This window comes from Talpa occidentalis, unplaced genomic scaffold, assembly GCF_014898055.3.
Source record: "Talpa occidentalis isolate TD23 unplaced genomic scaffold, MPIMG_talOcc4v2.1 talOcc4.12, whole genome shotgun sequence".
Lineage (NCBI taxonomy): Eukaryota > Metazoa > Chordata > Mammalia > Eulipotyphla > Talpidae > Talpa > Talpa occidentalis.
The window spans coordinates 69,372,342-69,390,329 of record NW_023601212.1 but is presented as its reverse complement, the minus strand read 5'-3'; the positions used below and the strand labels follow the sequence as shown (position 1 = coordinate 69,390,329).

Sequence of the window (17,988 nt, the reverse complement as noted above, 5' to 3'; positions counted from 1 at the left end):
CCACCTTCCTTTGGTGATGGTGGGATTTGGAGTTCCCAGTGTCTTTGACTTTGACCTAGGGTGGGGGTGGAGTCCACAAAGCCTATATGGAATTAGCTTTGGGACATCCTTTTCCCCCTAACACTTCCACCACTTCTTACCTAAGCTCTTTGGCAAGTCTTTTAATGTTGTCTTAGTTTTCTCATCTGTAAAATGGTTGGTACTAGTGCCAACCTCACACAATTATTAGGTGTATTAAATAAAACCAAAGGCATAGATTCTGTGCACACAGACTATCCAGCCTTCACTGGCACCTAGTGAACATTATGTAAAGTAAGTTTCTCTTCCTCTTTTGCTAACCACCATGAACCCAGCTCTAGTTTCTAGCCACAGGTCTCCATGGCAACAACTAAGGAAAGCACCCAAACAACAACAACAAAAAGACAAGGTTTGGCTAAACATATACTTATAAGTCAAGGTTTCAATAAGAATAATGAGACTCCACACTATTTACATGTAAACATCCAAGGTTTATTCTGAAACATTACCCTTGACTAAAATGTGATGTGTGACCCCAGCTTGGAGATAAACCCAAGGGCTTGAGTGAGGCCATTCCCCTTTCCAAAAATAGGAGGAAGTGATTCCAAAGGGAATAGGAGAGGCCAGAGAGAGCTGAATAGGGTTCTCTTCCTCAAGGCCACTGGAGGCAGAGGGGGGCATAACTGGAATGGAGGTCAGTCCTTCCAGGGCCTCAACTCTAGAAGAGTCTTTGTCTTCTCTGCCTCCACCCAGGGTCTCCATGAAAAGGTCACAGCATCAGAAAAGGGCAGGAACGTAGCTACCTGAAGTTCCCCCTTCTTTTTTTTTTTTTATCATTTTGTTTTATATATTTTTTTACATCATTTTTCATTTTTGTACAACGTGTGCATTTTTCTCAGTTGTAGTTACTGAGAAATTCCCATCACCCATTCACTCTTGAACGAATTATCCCCTCCTCTCCAGGGCAGAAGGTCTCTAGTTTATAGTTGCCTGTTGATTTTGATTTTTACTTTATTATGATTACTTTTTTTTTCCCCGGAACCCTATTTGCATCATCTACATTTCTTGTGATAAATGAAAAAATAGGGAACGCTTCACGAATTCGCATGTCATCCTGGTGCTTGGGCCCTTCTACTCTCCTGTGTATCATTCAAATTTTAGTATATGTGCTGCCGAAGCGAGACCACCTCCTTTATTCTTTGCTTTAGAAGACTCCATTTCCTCTTTGGTCAGTAGCTTCAATCTTTGGAAACAACATTGATGACTCTTAAGCATCTCTTGGGGGATAAGTGCTTTGTGAATGAGCCACTCAGGGAAATGGATGAGTGCAGTGCCTCCTACAGTTCAGAAGTGAAGCTGCAGGACCAAAGTCTAGAGAGTTGGATATTACAGCTTCTCAGACTGCGTAAGAAACTGTCTAAAACTGAAAAAAGTCAAGCCCACATACCGTGCCCTTTGCCTAGGGCTCTAGTCCTAATCACAGTCCCTTACTTTTCCCAGGGTCATCCTGTGTTTCGATTGTATATGATCGGCACTGGGGAAGCATAATGGGGTCAGGGGGCAAGGATTCTCTAAGGGGAAGACTAAGACGACTCCGGGGTCCAGACCCTTCTTTGCCTTCAGATGACAGGTCCAGGCAGCTAAGGGGCCGAGGAGAATGGGCAGGGGCGATGCTACAGGGGGAGGTTCTGGGGATGAGGCTATAGTCCCCACCACCTGTACAAGTCTGGGTCCGTCGAACTCCGTGAGCCTCAGTCTTCTGGCGTTCCCGGGCTAGGGCCACAGCAGCATCAAAGGAAAGACTGCCCCCATTCTTCCAAGAGGAGCGGGAGGTTCGGGACCCCAAAGCCCTTTCCCCAGGAGTCCCATCCAGTCGACCAGGTCTTGGGCTTGGCTTTGCAGGCGCCACATGGATCTTGCTACACATTGTACTGGGCATCTTGGCAAACTGTGGTTTAGGGGGCACCACAGGCACAGAGCGGACCTGTTGGACTTGGACCAGGGTGGAAGCAAAGCGCATGCCCACACCACCAGCTGAACCAAGGGGACAGGGGCACACATGGCAACCTTCTGAACTGGTCTGCCCCTCAGGCTCCATTTCCTCTGGCTGGGGTGGTTCTGGGGCCACCTGTTTCATCTCACAGGACTGGGAATTGTCCTCTTTGGCATTGTCAACCTGCAGGGACTCTACATACAACTTTTCAGGAAGGGAGCCCTCTTCTAAATGGCCATCTCCAGCACTCTGGTCTCTCTCAGCCTCTCCATCCCCACTCTCCTGTTCCTTGCTGACCTCCTCTTCTTCAGCTGCTGCTTTTGCCCTTCTGCCATCTTCATCATCTCCTTGGTCTTCTCTTACCTCTTGGTCCCCATTCTCCCTCTGTCCTTTGATCTCATCTTCTATGACTCCCTCAGCCTCTTCTTTCTGAACAACTTCCCAGCTTTCCTTGTCAACTTGGCTTTCCTGGGCTATCGGCTCTGTGTCTCTCCCAGCTTCTGCCTGGGCCTCCTCTCCTTCTCCAGTCACTTTTTCTCTCTCTGTCTTTCTTTCCTCCTTATCTTTACCCTGCTCATCTCCTGTCTCCTCAACACACTTATTTTCCTCCCTTTTCTCATCCTCCTTCTCATCTTTGGACTTCTCTCCCTTGGTCTCTGTCAACTCCCCACTCCCTTCTTTCAAACTGACCATCACCTCTTGGCTTCCCCTAGTCTCCCTGCCTTCCTCAACAGCCTCTCTAGCCTCTACCTCACTCTCTGGACTTCCCTCAGCATCCTCCCTGATGTCCCATCTTCTTCCAGGCTCAGCATCCTTGTTCTCCCCAACTCCCCAACACCCTTTCTCTTCCTCAGTCAAAGTCCCACACCCTGCCACCTTTTCCTCCGGACTCCTTGGACCCTCCAAGCTTGGGGGTTTGGGCCCCAAAAGGGGACTTAGGTCATCATAGGCACTCAAAAAGACTTCCTCCCCACTTTCTTCCTCTGCTTCAGGCCTGGAGTCAGAGTTTGGGGAACAGCAGCTTGGAGCCAAGACGAACTGTGCCTCATCCAGAGACAAGTCATCCAGCGGGGGCTCCACAGAGAATTCCTCCACCTGTAGGCACAACATTGTGGCTCAGCACCAGTGGCCCTGTCTACTCTGGATTCCTTACCACCCCCAAACCCAGGACAGCTCCTCCTTACCTGAGGCCCAACTCCCAGGAGCTCCTCCAGGTAGCCCATCCCAGAGTCGTCCTCGCCAGGGGAGAAGGCTGCTCCTGTTGCTCCTGCCTTGGCCACCGCCCCATCCTCCACCCCCACCAAATCGGGCTCTGAGCTGCTTGAGTCCTCTAGGAAGGAGAAGGTATCCTGCACCTCCTGGGACAGGCAGTCGTCCAGAGCTGGGGCCATGTCCATTGGGCCTGAGGCAGCCAGGTGACCTGGGACTGAACCTGACTCTGACTTCTCATCTGTTGGGAGAGAGAGAGTCCCAAGAATACAAAGGTCAAGACTAGCCCTGGCTCTTTCCAATGTAGATCTTCCTAGCTAGAGTGTGGGGCCAACACTCCCAGTGTAGAAATTCCATATGGCTGTCCATTCAGACCAAATATCCTAATGGATGGCTTATGACTACTTTCACTGACCTTCTTCCAGGTGCCATACACCATACTATACATTTTATGATGTGCTGTCTTACTTTCCTTACAAAACACTCCTATAATTTATCCCTATTTTACACGTGAGAAAATTAAGCCTCAGAGAGCTTAAATGGTCTCTCCAAGGCCACAAGCAAGTGGCACCATCAAAATTTGAACTCAAGTCTACTTAATTCTATAGCCCATCTCCTTACCCACCACCCTCTGTTGCCTCCATCTTCTCATCCATGACACTTCAGGATCTGGAGTCAGAGCAAAGATCAGATCCCCACTAATTTACTGCCTATATCACCAGTAAATTGCTTCATATAAATATCAAGTTCTGGAGCCTCCCTAGTGGCACAAGAGGTTAAGCATCAGCACTATGAAGCTATCCACAGCTACTGCAGCATGAGTTCGATCCCCAGCCAAGGAGCTAACCCACATGGCACAGCAGACCTCTCCTGTCTTGCCTGCTGCTCCCCTCAGCAGTGTGTTTCAGTCAATCTGCTTGTTCTGCTCCCAACTCTGACTCTGGTGAATCCTCTCACCCCTGCAACTCTGCCTTACACCCCAGCTCTAGTATGCATAAAGAAGTTTTGTTTTTTTAAAAGATGTGTAATGTGAATTTTTAATTAATTAATTAATTTCAAGTTCTGCTGTGAGCAATACCTGTGTCTAAAGGTTATGGGAAAATAAGCTAATGCTTGCTGAGTCCTTAACATAGCACATAATAAGTTCCCTTTAAATGTTAGCTATTAGTATTAATGTTATCGTCATCATTCTCATCTACTATCTAGTCCCACTAGTATTTAGTAACCCCTGCTGTACATGTCTGACACAGACCCCCATTCTTGAGTATCTCAAAATCTGAAGGCTTCCAGAGATCCTCTCCCTACATATTTCATACAACCTGGTAATATTGCTGATTCTCCCCAACCTCAAATCCAGAGAAACAGCTGAAGGTAAAGCCCCAAAGTCCAAGGACTGAGGCCTCTGACCTTCCCTGAATAGTAAAATCAGACCTTCAGCCTAGAGTTCTGGTCCCTTCTTCTAAATCCTGGGCAATCCCAGAGTCCTTACCTGGAGGCCCAGGGCCGGGGCCAGGGCCAGGGCCAGGGCCAGAGGCAGGGCTAGGACGTGGCTGTAGAGCGGGGCACTCAAGGCCACGGGTAAGTCTGGTCAAGGAGACGTTAGAGATGATGTTTGGGGGCATGCTGAGGATGGAAGTGATGTGTAGAGGGAGGTTGACATTGTAGGGATCTGAGATGTGGACACCGGCACAGCGCTCTGCACGATTGCTGCACCCAGAGCGGATTGCTGACCGGCCAGCTCGAGGGGTGCCTGGCTCAGAATTCGTGCTGTCCAATCTCTCTGCCTCAGTCTCTTGCTCCTCCTCTGTTGCCTCCACAGACTCCATCTCAAGGCTCTCAGGCAGCAGTGGACATGGCTGGGGACTACTGGGTCCCACTACACCCTCTGGCTCTGGGAGTACAAAGAGGTAGGCAGTAAATCCAGATGCAAGGGACTAGGATGCCTCCGAAGGCTCTGGAGAACACTCCCTTCTTTCTCAAGTTGGAAAGGCAGGAAGGCACCAGGTCCAGCTTCCTTGACCACTACTATCAACCCTCATTGGTCCACAAGGTCATCCCACTTAATATACCTAAGGAGACCCCTTCCCTTCCTGCAGCTAAAGTCACTGCCATCAGGGGCCTCCCCGGTGGCGCAGCGGTTGAGCGCTGGGTTGAGAAGCTGCCCACAGCCTCTGCAGAGCCGGTTTGATCCCCGGCTGCTCCCCGGCCACCGGAGGAGGGTCCCACATGGCGCGCAGACCTCTCCTGCCGCCCGCTGCTCCCCTCAGCAGTGTACTTTGGTCCTTCTGCCTGCTCTGCTCCCCACTCTGGCTCTGGTGAATTCTCTCACCCTCCCGTGCTTCTGACTGTACCCAGTGCTTGTATAAATAAAAAAATAAATCTTAAAAAAAAAAAAAAGTTTAAAAAAAAAAAGAAACATGATTCTTTAAAAAAAAAATAATAAAAAAAAAATAAAGTCACTGCCATCAAACCCCTCCCACACAAACACCCCCCCCACACACACACACACTGTCCTTCCACATACTCATATGAACACACCCACAGACAAGAGGATAAGCCCATCTCTGGAAGCCTAGCATCCAGGACTGTGGCTACAATATAACAGGCACTCACTACATTTTTTTTTAAATTATTGAGCACACTTGGCCACATGTAGAGACATAAACACACAGAGTAGTGACACCTACACTCACCATCGCTCACCCCGGCAGCAGCACTCAGGGAGTCCATGCTCTTGGCTGGCCGCAGTGTCCCCTTATCAGACTTTTCCTCTGCAAGACAGGGATGTGCATAGGGCTGGCGTCTGGCCTGCACTCAACATAGCTCCCCCTACTTTTCCCCACACTTACCCCTGTCCTCAGCCCCCCGTAGAAATTTACGCTTGGTTTCATGGCCCGAGCGACCCAGGTTGAAGATAGATCTCCACTTCCTGACCTTCAGAGACCCCTTCCTCCTGGAGGGAATGGCGAGATCAATGGGGCGTCCATCACGGCCCAAGGATCAGTACAGGGAAGGAGGCCCCAGGTGGAGGCCTTACTTGTGGTCTGCGATCTCGATGATAGTGTGGTAGGGTCGCATTTGTGGGGGACCATCACCAGCCTGCAGGATGCTCGGCAGGTTGTAGGGCACTGCCCTCGGCATAAAGTCCTCAGGGTTGCCTGATGCACGGGCCCCGGGAAGTGACTGCCACCGGCCCTCCACCTCACCACCTGGGAAAAGCAGAGGAGTTGACCAACCAGAGCAGAGACCAGAGAGCCCTCTGGACCTTGCTCTTCACTGTTCCCTCCCATTCACCAACAACTCTTCCAAGGATACTCAGAACCCAGGAGACACTCCTTCATGCCTAACTCTCCAAGAAGGTGTCTTTGGGGGCAAAGAGGACAAGGAGAGCCCAGGACTTTGGCCTGGTGGGCTGGGGTAGGAATGACCAGGCACTAGGGCACTAGCCTTGAGAGCCAGGACAGGAATTGACAGATCAGTCTGTGCCCTGGAGAGAGAGCAGAAGCCTGCTCAAGTCCTGAGTGCCGCATCATCTCTCCAGTGTCTTCAAGTATCCATAAACACCACCTCTCTATCAGCCTCAGTTTTCTCATCTGCAAAATGGGGCAATGAACTGCATGATATTTGGGGCACTCTGAGACTCTGATATGATTCTCCAGACAGATGGTGGTGATGGGGGGCACAGCTACTAACCAGAGAGAGCAGCACCCCCAAAGAGCTGGTCCACATGCGTGAGGATGAACTCGACCACGATGGATTGCACACGCACCTCCATGAAAGCTGCCGTCCCATTGAAGCCCGAGGCCTCTATGTCCTTAGACCTGTAGAGATGTGGGTATTCCTCCTCAAGCCCTCCACATTGCATTATCTGAATTCTTCCCCAAAATACCACATCCTCTCTCCCCTGCATGCTTTTAACCCAATCTTTTCCTCTTACATCCCATGATGAATCAAGACTCAAATGAGGAAGTGTCCTCAAAGAAGCTTCTTCTTGGACATCCACCTCAAATTTTATATCTACTTTACTCACACTCAGAGAAGGGGCTCAAGTGGGTGTGGCGAATCTCACTCAATGTTATCTTCACCCTTCCTGCTTCTCACTGGGCTCTGTGTGACCCCCATCCCCTCTCCAGTGTATCCACAGAGTCACACCCCAACAGGTACATTCTCCAGGCTCTACTAGAATCCCAACATACTGCCCACACACGTGCCCACCTCAGCAGGTTGGGGGCCCACACGATGGCCAGGTTGCGAGCATGCATGTTGGTCTGGGCGCTGAAAGAGGCCATGTGCACCAAGTGCCGCATGAGGAACTCCAGCGTCCTGCAGAAAGGGGGCAGAATCGGGTAGGAGGCACATGGGAATCCCTTGGGAAGGAATGGGGCCTGGGAGCCAGAAAAGAAGGGTCTAGTCAAGGCTCCAGGGTAGAGAGAGAACATGGGCAGTGTGAGGGAGCCCACCTGTAGTTTGGGATAGGGAGTTCTCGCAGCACCTCCTGGATCTTAACCAAACGCTCAGGCTCCAACTGCACTGCCACAGCCTCCTGATTGGGGACAAGTGTCCAAGAAGTAGGAGTCAGTGACGCAGCATTTCCCATGCTCACTCCCCAGACCTCTGAGCCAGGCTCTCAGGAGGCATCTGTTCTGTTGCCCACATGTCCCACAAGACATGCAGATGAATCTTGGTTATGCCACTTAATAACTTTGGGACCTTAAGCTACTGTCACTCTCTGCCTTAGCATCTTCATTGCAAACCTAGAACTGGAGTGCATCGGTGGCACATCCATCCATCCTGTGGGTGCCCCTGGGCCTGAGAGTTATTCCAAGATCTCCTAGAAAGCCTGTGTCCGCCCAGTCTCGCCTCCAGGTTTCAAGCCTGAAGGTTTCAGGGTGTGGGGCAGTTGCTCTACGTCTCCAAATACTCCTGTGGGCAATGCAATGTATTTATGTTTAAAGTGTCACCCAATCCAGGATAGCATTTTTCTCATGTGTATGAGAGTTCATGGTGGTGCATCCTAGAAAAAGTTTTGACTTCTAAGAAGGGTTCTCATTCTCTTTGATGAAGGAAGGTCTGGGCTAGGTGATTTCCATGGCCATCCTACTCTGATCACCTGGTCTCTGCTCTGCCCCAGTCTCAAGCCCCCTACACGGGGTCTGCAGACCTTAGTGAAAGGACATGGAGGAGGGAAAATGAAGAGAGGGAGAAACGCGAGGCTCAAGGAGAGGAGTCTTTTCCCCAGTAATGTATTATGTATCATTCACGATCACTAGGATTCTGGCACTGAACACACTGAGAATGTGAAAACCAGAGCAATCATACCTGAGCCCGCTCTTCCACACCCCTGCCTTTCAACTCACAGCAAACTTGTCATAGAGCCGGTAAGTGAGCAGGGGGTCCGGCAGTTCTCTGAAGTAGGCCTTGCACAGGGAGGAGACGCAGTGTATGTCCTGCAGGTAAACATCTTTCCGCAGGTCTGGTTTCCGTTCAGCTTCAAACTCCTGCCTGGGGGGGTGCAGAGTGGTCAGGCGTAGTGGGGACCAGGGGATGTAGAGATGGCTCAGGCAGGGTTGAGGGTGAATATGTGTGGGATGTGGACAGAGACAGTTGGGGTTGGGGCTTGTATACACATGAGGCAAGTGGAAGGCTTTGCACATGCTGACATGTGGAGGATATTGAAGATGAGGTAGTGGATCTGTGCATGGACAGGGATACAGATCAGAGATATAGCTTCAAGTTTGAGTAGCAAATGAGGGTGTGCTGGTGGAAGTGGTGGTTGAGCCTAAATGCTTTTGGGGGGGGGGTAAACGTAAAAATAAGTGAATGTAATTCTTAGAAGTCAACATAAGTATAAATCTTCATGACCTGGGATTAGGCAACAGTTTCTTAGATATGACTGACACCCAAAGTACTAGCAACCAAAGAAAAAAATATGATATATTGAACATCAAAATTACAAACTTTTCTGTGTCTAAGAAAGTGAAACCAGGAGCTCCCTGGAGGTGGAAGGGGTTAAGCGTCAGCACTTTGAAGCTATCCACAACTACTGCAGCATGAGTTCCATGCCTGGCCAGGGAGGTGACACACATGGAGCAGCAGACCTCTCCTGTGTTGCTCCCTTCAGCAGTGTGTTTCAGTAGATCTGCCTGTTCTGCTCCCACTCTGTCTCTGGTAAATGCTCTCACCCTACCCCTTCCCCTGCATCACTGGCCTCTACCCCAGTTCTTGAATGCACAAAAAAATAAATCTTTTAAAAATTATTTTAAAAATCCAATCCAATAATAATAAAAAAAGAAAGCAAAGCCAACCCATTGAATGGGGGAAAATATTTGCAAATTGTAGACATAATAAACATCTAATATTCGGAATATAAAAAGAACTCTTGCAACTCAAAAGAAAAAAATTGGCCCTCCCCGGTGGCGCAGCAGGTTGAGCACTGTGCTGTGAAGCTGTCCACAGCCTCTGCAGTGAGGGTTCGATTCCTGGCCAGCCAGGGAAAACCCACATGGCATGGCGGACCTCTCCTGCCTCGCCCGCTGCTCCCCTCAGCAGTATCTTGGGTCCATCTGCCTGTTCTGCTCCCTGCTCTGTCTATGGTGAATTCTCACTCTCCCGTGCCTCTGACTATACCCCAGTTCTTGTATAAATAAATAAATCTTTAAAAAAAAACAAATTTAAAATGGGCACTGTATTTGAATGGGCATTTCCCCAAAGAAGATCTGCAAATGGCCTATATGCACATAAAGAGATGTTCAATATCATTAGCTACTAGGATAATGCAAATATAGATATCACTTCATACCCACTAGGATGGCTATAATTAAAAAGTCACACAGTAGGAAGAATAAGCAAGGATGTAGAGAATTTGGAACCCTCTTACATTATCGGTGGGAATGTAAAGCAATTCTATCACTATGGAAACCAATTTGGTAGTTCCTTAAAAAGTTCAACATAGAGTTACCATATGACTCAGCAATTGCGCTCCTAGGTATAGTTTCAAGAGAACTGAAACCATCTATCCACACAATACTTGTGATGAATGTTCAGAGCAGCATATTTATCATAGCGAAAAGGTGGAAACAACCCAAATAGCCATCAGCTGATAACTGGATAAACAAAATGTGGCATAATCATACAATGGAATGTTAATCAGGCACAAAAAAGAAATGAAAGTACTGCCACATGCAGCAGCATCCATGAACTCTGAAAATACGCTTAAGTCAAAAGAGCTAGACATAAAAAGTTAACAATTATATGACTCCATTTACATGAAATGTCCAGGAAAGGCAAATCCATGGAAACAGAAAATAGATTAGTGGTTGCCAGGGACAGGGGGAACAGAAAGATATGGAATGACTGCTAATGGGTCTAGGGTTTTTTTTGGGGTGATTAAATGTTCTGGAATTAGCTAGTGATGATGATTGTACAATCTTGTGAATATACTTTCCTATTTTTAATATATAAATTTAAAAATATTTAGTACACAAATTACTTACAACACAAAATTTTTAATAAATAACAATATAAAAATTAAGATTTAAAACAATATATAAACAATAAAATAATATATTAAAATGTATATATTATCTATAAATAGCTATAATATGTGACATTTATTCTAATATATACATTTTTAATATATAAAACCATGGAATCATATATTTATGTATGGTGGCTTTTATGGTATATGAATTATATCTAATTTTTTTTAAAGATTTCATTTATTTATGCATACAAGAACTGGGGTGTAGGCCAGAGGTGCAGGGGGTGAGAGGATTCACCAGAGACAGAGTGGGGAACAGAACAGGCAGACTGAGTGAAATACACTGCTGAGGGGAGCAGCAGGCAAGACAGGAGAGGTCTGCTGCGCCATGTGGGTTGCTCCCTGGCGGGGGATAGAACTCGTGCTGCAGTGGCTGCGGATAGCTTCATAGTGCTGTATCTTAACCCTTTGCACCACCAGGGAGGTCCCATATCTAATTTTTTTTAAAGCTGGGTATGTGTATGTGGGAGTGGAAGAGTGTGTGTGTGAGTGTGAGAGCGTGTGTGAGAGTGTAAGAGTGTGTGTATGAGTGAACTTGTGTGTGCACATGCTTGTGTGTGCACAGGCTGGGGCATGGGGGAGTGATCTCTCCTTTCCTGAGGAGATTGCTCTAGAACACCTCCCTTAGACAGTGCCTAACACCTATATCTCTTCCCCTCCCTTCTTGCTCCCCAGCCTCCTGGCCCTGCAGCCCGGCCTCACTGCCCCACTCACCGGAGCTTCTGGATGTTGGAGGAGACCCCTGAGAGGCGATAGATCCCATCTACCACACCATGCTCCTCCACAAAGTCTGCACAGCTCTTTAGCACCTGCGGCACTAGGGACAAAACACAGAGAAGCAGTCAGAATTCTGGGAGGGGGCACACTTCAAGGGGCCTGAGAAACAGAAGCTTGCGGGGAGGGGGCTGGGGAAGATTGAGAGCAAAACTCATGAAATAAAAACTTGTTCAAAAGATTCTTGCAAGACATCAGCTCCAACTGGGCCAATGCCTCTATAATATCCCTCCCCATGGGGTTTGGAGCCTCAGGAGAAGCATAATGTCCCCTCATGCCCCAGGGAGGAGGGCCCACTGCCTCTCCAGGCTTCCCAGCCCTTTGTTAGAAAGTCCTGCCTTTGTTAACTTGAAATTTGTCTCTTTATAATTACCAGTTGCTACTCCAGCATTTTTATGGGGCAGCAATCTGGCTGGAAAGAGAGTCAAGGAAAAGGACTGGTCTAAGAAGAGCATTTACATAAGTCTGGTTAAAGGAACATTGTGGGCGTGGGTGGAGACTGGGCATCTGGTGGAGGGCGTGGTGTGATAAATAGTTGCTGAGGTGAGAAGCTGCATCCTGGAAACCTATACAGCGAGGTTACCTCAACAAAAAAATAGAAAAAGGAACATCGATTCCTTGGTACAGTACCAATATTCCCTTCTGGCAAGAAGGTAGACAAAATCATGACAGCCGGTCAGACAGGCCAGCTCAGAAGAGAAGCATCCAGGTAGTTCAAGGCCCCTACTCCCATTTTACATACAAGGAAATGGAACATTCAGGAAATCACGAGTGCCCAGTGTCACCCAGAATTCAAATACAGGAGTGCAAGAGTGCAAAAAAAGTTGTCTTAGCTCTTCCAACCCCTGGCTCACCCCTGCTCCTAGACTAAGCTACTAAGGGCAAGATCTAAGTGTGGCCCATCTCATTATTCCTCAGATTGGCATCTCGCACCTGGGAAACCCTCAAAAACCCTCTCCACAAGGCCAGCTGACTCCAGAGTCATCTTTCTAAAGCACTTCCCTGCTTTGACTCCTTACGGAAGCGTCCTGCTCCATCCCAGTCTCCATTGCCAACTACAGATGCTGAATAAAGCAAGCTCCTCAGCATGGCATAGGAGACCTTTCACCACAGGGCCAGCTGCCATGCGGGCCGCAGCTCTAGCCAGTTCCCCAGCAAAGCCTGGGACCACGCCCTGTGCTACTACACCAACAAGCCTTGGTACCATCACTTATTCTGCTGCCTGGAAATACCCACTTCCCCGTCTGCCTGGTGAACTCCTATACATTCACCAAAACACATCTCAAACATCACCTCTAATTTTGAATCTTTTGTCTACATCTGTATTTTCCTTCCCCAGTCCTTGGATTACACACCTGAATTATAGTTCTTATGGCCTTTTGTTCTTAGTTTCTTTTGTATCCATATCTTGTGAGACATGGTAACATCCTCCCCAGCATTGTACCAAAACACAGGTACTCAATAAATATTTATTAAATGTCACTGAATGAATCAATCAGTTATGGGGCTTGCTGGAGCCCCTTGGTATTGAATAGAGAATATTGCCTGACACCGAGCATTGAGCCCCTCTAACTGAGACTCACCAGAGCAATCACCATCAGGTGTCAGTGGCAGGAAAAAACTGTGTTTCTCCTATGCTATCCCTTTTCTTTTTCTTACAGGCTTTATGAGTCTTGTACCTGATTATATTACTTTTCTAACCACAAGTAAAGCTCAGCTCCCATATTTAGGAATCATATAGAACCACCTGGTAAGCATTTCTGGGTACTAATCTTACCCTTGTTTTCCCTTCAACCCAACTCTTTCCCTCGTTAATTGTGAAGTTTTGGGTTTTGTGCAATTAAGTAAGATAGAAATATATAAAGAAGGCATTCATTAATACATGTATCAACCACTATTTTAAACCCTTCTCACATGACCTGGTGTCTACACCTTTTTTTTTTTTAAAGATTTTTCATGCATACAAGAACTGGGGTACAGACCAGAGGTGTGGGGAGTGAGTAGATTCACCAGAGCCAGAATAGGAAACAGAACAGGCAGATCTACTGAAATACACTACTGAGGGGAGCAGCAGGAAAGACAAGAGAGTTCTGCTGTGCCATGTGGGTCAGCTCCCTGGCTGGGAATTGAACTCGTGCTTTAGCAGTGTCTGCAGATATCTTCATAATGCTGCATCTTAACCCCTTGTGCCACCACGGAGGCCCCAGTATGTCTACACCTTTTGCCCTTCTGCACAGAGCCACAATTTGGGTGAGACAAGGAAGGTATCTTCCAAAATCTAAGGAAGCTCTCAGTCTTTGGGTTGTGCAAATGCCAACCATGCATGTGCACAATCTTGACAGTTAGGCTTCCTTTAATTTTGCATTCTCGCACTTTGCCTTAGTCCTGGCCTGAATCATACCTTCAGGACCTTTACCCCCTTGCCAGGGTCGCCTGACCTCAGTTCCCAGGACTAAATGCAGAGTTCGGGCCGGTTCCACTCTCAGTGCCTGATGCTGTACCAGCTCTTCTGGCCTGTTGACCACATCAGCCTGTTGACTCCTAAATACCTACTGTCACCTACTCTCCAGTTCTTCCACATGTGCTGCTAGGTCTTCCCCATCCCATTCTACTCTTGATTTTCTTTTTTTTTTTTTTTTTTTTAATAGAGGCATGTTTTATTTGTTTGTTTGTTTGTTTATACATGCACTGGGTACAGTCAGAAGCGCAGGAGGGTGAGAGAATTCACCAGAGCCAGAGCGGGGAACAGAGCAGGCAGAAGGACCCAAGTCCACTGCTGAGGGGAGCAGGGGGCGGCAGGAGAGGTCTGCGCGCCATGTGGGACCCTCCTCCAGTGGCCGGGGAGCAGCCGGGGATCGAACTGGGGCCACAGAGGCCGCAGGCAGCTTCGCAACCCAGCGTTCAACCGCTGCACCACCGGGGAGGCCCATACTCTTGATTTTCAACCTCCAGAAAAGGCACTGCGCGAAGGCATTGGAGAGCCTGAGGAGTTACAGCCAAAGAGGGAAAGGGTCAAGGAGGTGTAGAAAGAGATAACAGGCCAGAGAGGTGGAATTAGAGGTAAAAATCAAAAGACGGTTGGGGTGATAAATCAAAGAATAGAGATATCAAGAGGGTGGGTGGGGCCTCCCCTGGTGGCGTGGTTGAGCTTCAGCGCTGTGAAGCTGCCGGCAGCCTCTGCAGCACTGGTTCGATCCCAGCCATCCGGCGAGGGTCCCACATGGCGCGGCAGACCTCTCCTGTCTCACCCGCTGCTCCCCTCAGCAGTGTATTTCGTCAGTCTGCCTGTTCTTCTTCCCACTCTGTCTCTGGTGAATCCTCTCACCCTCCCACGCATCTGGCCTGTACCCTGGTTCTTGTATAAATAAATAAATAAATAAATAAATCTTAAAAAAAAAAAAAAAAGAGGGTGGGTGGGCCACAGAGGCGGGTCCCAATTTTAGGGACCTAGAGAATCAGAAACCCAAACAGGGTATCAAAGAGATAAAGAGAAGGAAAAGTAGAACTCAACACATACATGGCTCAGGAGGAAGAGACCCACCCAGGGCTAAGAGCTGGGATATGATGGTGAGCTAGAGCAAGGGTATAAGGATGGGTCCAGGATAACTGGATAAACTAACCGAATCACAAATCTCCACTGGCTTGGCTTTCATTCCTGCTGGTGTTGGATTAAAGGGAGAAGCCACCACCAGACACTGTCTTTTCGCTCACTGTTTCTGTGCCCTAAGGAGCTGGGGATAGCAAGGAGGGTGGGCTCTATCCTCAGGTGTGCAGGATCTGTCCCCACTTGGACTCAGATGAGGTGCTGGTGTGGGCAGGATGTGTTTCCCACTCCCTCTGGATACATTAGGATCAGGACCCAGCAACCAGGTGTCCCCCTCTAAAAGAAAACATGCAGAAATGCAGACAGAAGAAAGGGGTGTTCCTAGAGTGGAGTCTGGCTTGGCTATGCCAACATGGGATTGGCAAAGGTGCCACAGGGAAGAGGGTGGGTGGGCCCATGAGGAGACTGAATGGAGGATATGGGAGAGAATGGGAGAGCACCAACCCCAGTGAAGCCACGTGATCCTCAACCAAGACCATCTTTCTTTAGCGGAATCTCTTGAGAAAAGCTCTACCCAGTTATGGGAGAAAGGCACAAAGAAGACTTAGCTGCTTGACACTCTTGCTTGGGGTCTGGGCTTTCCCTTAACTGAGGCCGATGAAGATGGGGGCCCCTAGGGGAGGAAAAAAGGGAAGGAGTTCTCTGGGGACACAGAGGCGGAGCCTCTAGCAGGAAATGAGCTGGGAACCACCAGCACCCTCCCTCCTCAGGCCTTGAGTACAAGAGAACAAAGAGGAAATGACAGATTGGGTGGGGGTTGGGAGAGATCGTGCCCTTCTTTGGGAGGCGCTCAAAAGTGCCACAAACAAGCTGGACTGGGCAACCTGTGTCCAATTTCAAATCATATTATCAACTTTTTTTGGCTACTCCAGGTCAGGCACAGCGGGGAGCCTGGTCATTGTGCTTGGTCCTGCTGGCTTCCAGACACCCCCCAGCCCAGGTAACTTGGACGAGCTGCGTGAACTCCACAGACCACCCCTCACCTACCTTCCTTTGTGCCCCACCCATCTTCAAATCAGTGACTGTCTGGGGGTTCCCCATTTCAGTAGCTTCAATCCTCGCCCTCTACTTTGAATGTTTTTCTCTTTTGTAAGGAAGGGGACCAAGGAGTCACAGGGGCAGGGTCTCTCCCTACCCCACATCTTGGCCTGTGGCTGGGTCAGAGCCCAAGAACTTTATCCCTGGGTGCTCTCCTCCAACTAGAAACCTCCATCCTCCCTAAGTGCCTTTTTCTTGCTCTCCGGGGTTCCTTCATCCAAGGATCATCATAGCCCCTCAGCCACTCATCTCCTGACCCTGTCCCACAATCTCTTTCTCCTGACCCAGTATCATCCCTACACTCTGCTTCCTCTACCTCTCCTGGCTCTCCAATCTCTCTGTCCTCACCTGAGATGCCCCCAGAGTGCCATCCTCACTCCTCAGTCTCCCAACCCAGCAGTTACACAAGGGAGCCACCCTATCTTCTTCACCAAACCGTATTTCCTGCCTTGCCTACTCATCAACCTCCTAGACGGTGAACCCAAGCCATTACCTCTGCCCCAGGAACAGCAAAAGCCGCATCTGTCCTTGAACTAGGAACACTCTGCACCTCCCCACCCACCCACCAACACCTCTGGGGTGGCTCCTTACCCTCCAGGCCGGAGTGCTGCAGGTGCTCCTGCAAGTCGCACCCAAACACCCGCTCCTTCGAACTGCCTTTCTTCTTTCCCTTCTGCCGAGACTTCATGGCCGGAGCCCCAGGGCTCAGGCCCAGCCACCTCGGTCCCCCAAGACCTTTACCCTACCAGTCCCCCATGTAAGCCCCAGGCAGCCTTTGGGCTTGGCCCAGCCCCAGGGGGGCAGGGCTCTGAACTGGGGGTGGAGGGTGACCTGGGCAACGGATAGCGACTCTGGCCTCTGGGTCCCCGACCACACGGAAGTGGCTGTGCAAGAGGAAGCTACCAGGACCCTGGCAAGAAGCTGTCTCGTGGCCCGGCCTGGCACTCACTCTTCGCTACACAGCCCAGCGAGGGGGGGTGCAGGGGGCAGGAAGCTGTGCAACTTCTCAAACCCACTTCCTGTTAGAGCATCTTTGCAGCCACAGGGGTGGGGGAGGTAGCCGACATGCACACCCTCACCGTCGCTGGAACAGCGACTATTGGCCAAGGGAAGGGAACGTCAGAGCCCCAGGGTGGAGTGATGGTGCCTGGGGCGTAAGCAGGTGACGACACTGAACAGAACAGAATTCGGGTTCAAGCTGGAGACCAGATACTGGCTGGGGGGCAGGGGGGTGGAGTGTCACAGGGCCATGCCAGGCACACCTTGAGGGAGGCCGCCCAGATGGACCTTGATTCAGCCGAGTCCGTTGCTTTATTGAGATGTTTCCACATGTATGAAAACGAAGGCAGAAGAAAATAGACGGTCTTAAATCCTCAACTGACGTTCTGTGGAAGTCAGTTGAGCTTCGTTTCTTTTTCGGTAAAACACAGGTGCTACTGTGTCCCCCGCTGCCCTTTATCCACCTGAAATGCAGGTGGGGGTGGATAAGGGTTGACCATCATGCAAAGGTCCTGGCTGTCCTGGGAGGGGCTCGTGGATCCATTTTCCTACCTGGAGGCCCTTGGGGCAGCTGAAGCTCTCATGGGACCATGTCTTTCCCTTTTCTCTCCCAGTCCCTGGCACCCAAACTGCTCCCAACCTGGGACCCAATTGTTAGGGGGAAAAGGATGTCCTAAAGCTAATTCCATACAGGCTTTGTGGACTCCACCCCCCACCCCAGGCCAAAGCCAAAGACACTGGGAACTCCAAATCCCATCACCACCAAAGGGAAGGTGGCTGGGACCTGAGGGTGGGGTTAAGCAGCCAGGTGGA

General features: G+C 49.4%; 1 protein-coding gene and 1 non-coding gene across 2 annotated transcripts; both read right to left on the bottom strand.

The window, feature by feature from the left end:
* Positions 1-500: 500 nt before the first annotated feature.
* On the bottom strand, positions 501-17,059 carry ARHGAP30 (Rho GTPase activating protein 30). Its single transcript, XM_037506652.2, has 12 exons — positions 16,768-17,059; positions 11,475-11,577; positions 8,578-8,722; positions 7,681-7,763; positions 7,436-7,543; positions 6,914-7,041; positions 6,258-6,429; positions 6,070-6,173; positions 5,914-5,991; positions 4,710-5,111; positions 3,196-3,461; positions 501-3,106 (listed from the first exon to the last, which is right to left on the bottom strand). The coding sequence occupies exons 1-12, from the start codon at positions 16,862-16,864 to the stop codon at positions 1,496-1,498; spliced, it is 3,297 nt and encodes a 1,098-aa protein (XP_037362549.1). The 5' UTR covers positions 16,865-17,059; the 3' UTR covers positions 501-1,495.
* LOC119242412 (U6 spliceosomal RNA) lies at positions 1,097-1,205 on the bottom strand. Its single transcript, XR_005124428.1, has one exon. It is a non-coding gene; the product is annotated as a U6 spliceosomal RNA (small nuclear RNA).
* Positions 17,060-17,988: the final 929 nt, after the last annotated feature.

Coding starts and splice junctions, on each gene's coding strand:
- ARHGAP30 (XM_037506652.2), bottom strand. CDS start 16,864: ATGAAGTCTCGGCAGAAGGGAAAGAAGAAAGGCAGTTCGAAGGAGCGG. Junction 7,544..7,680: donor CTCCCTATCCCAAACTACAG/GTGGGCTCCCTC, acceptor CCCTTTCTGCAG/GACGCTGGAGTTCCTCATGC. Junction 6,430..6,913: donor TGGGGGTGCTGCTCTCTCTG/GTTAGTAGCTGT, acceptor TGCTTTTCCCAG/GTGGTGAGGTGGAGGGCCGG.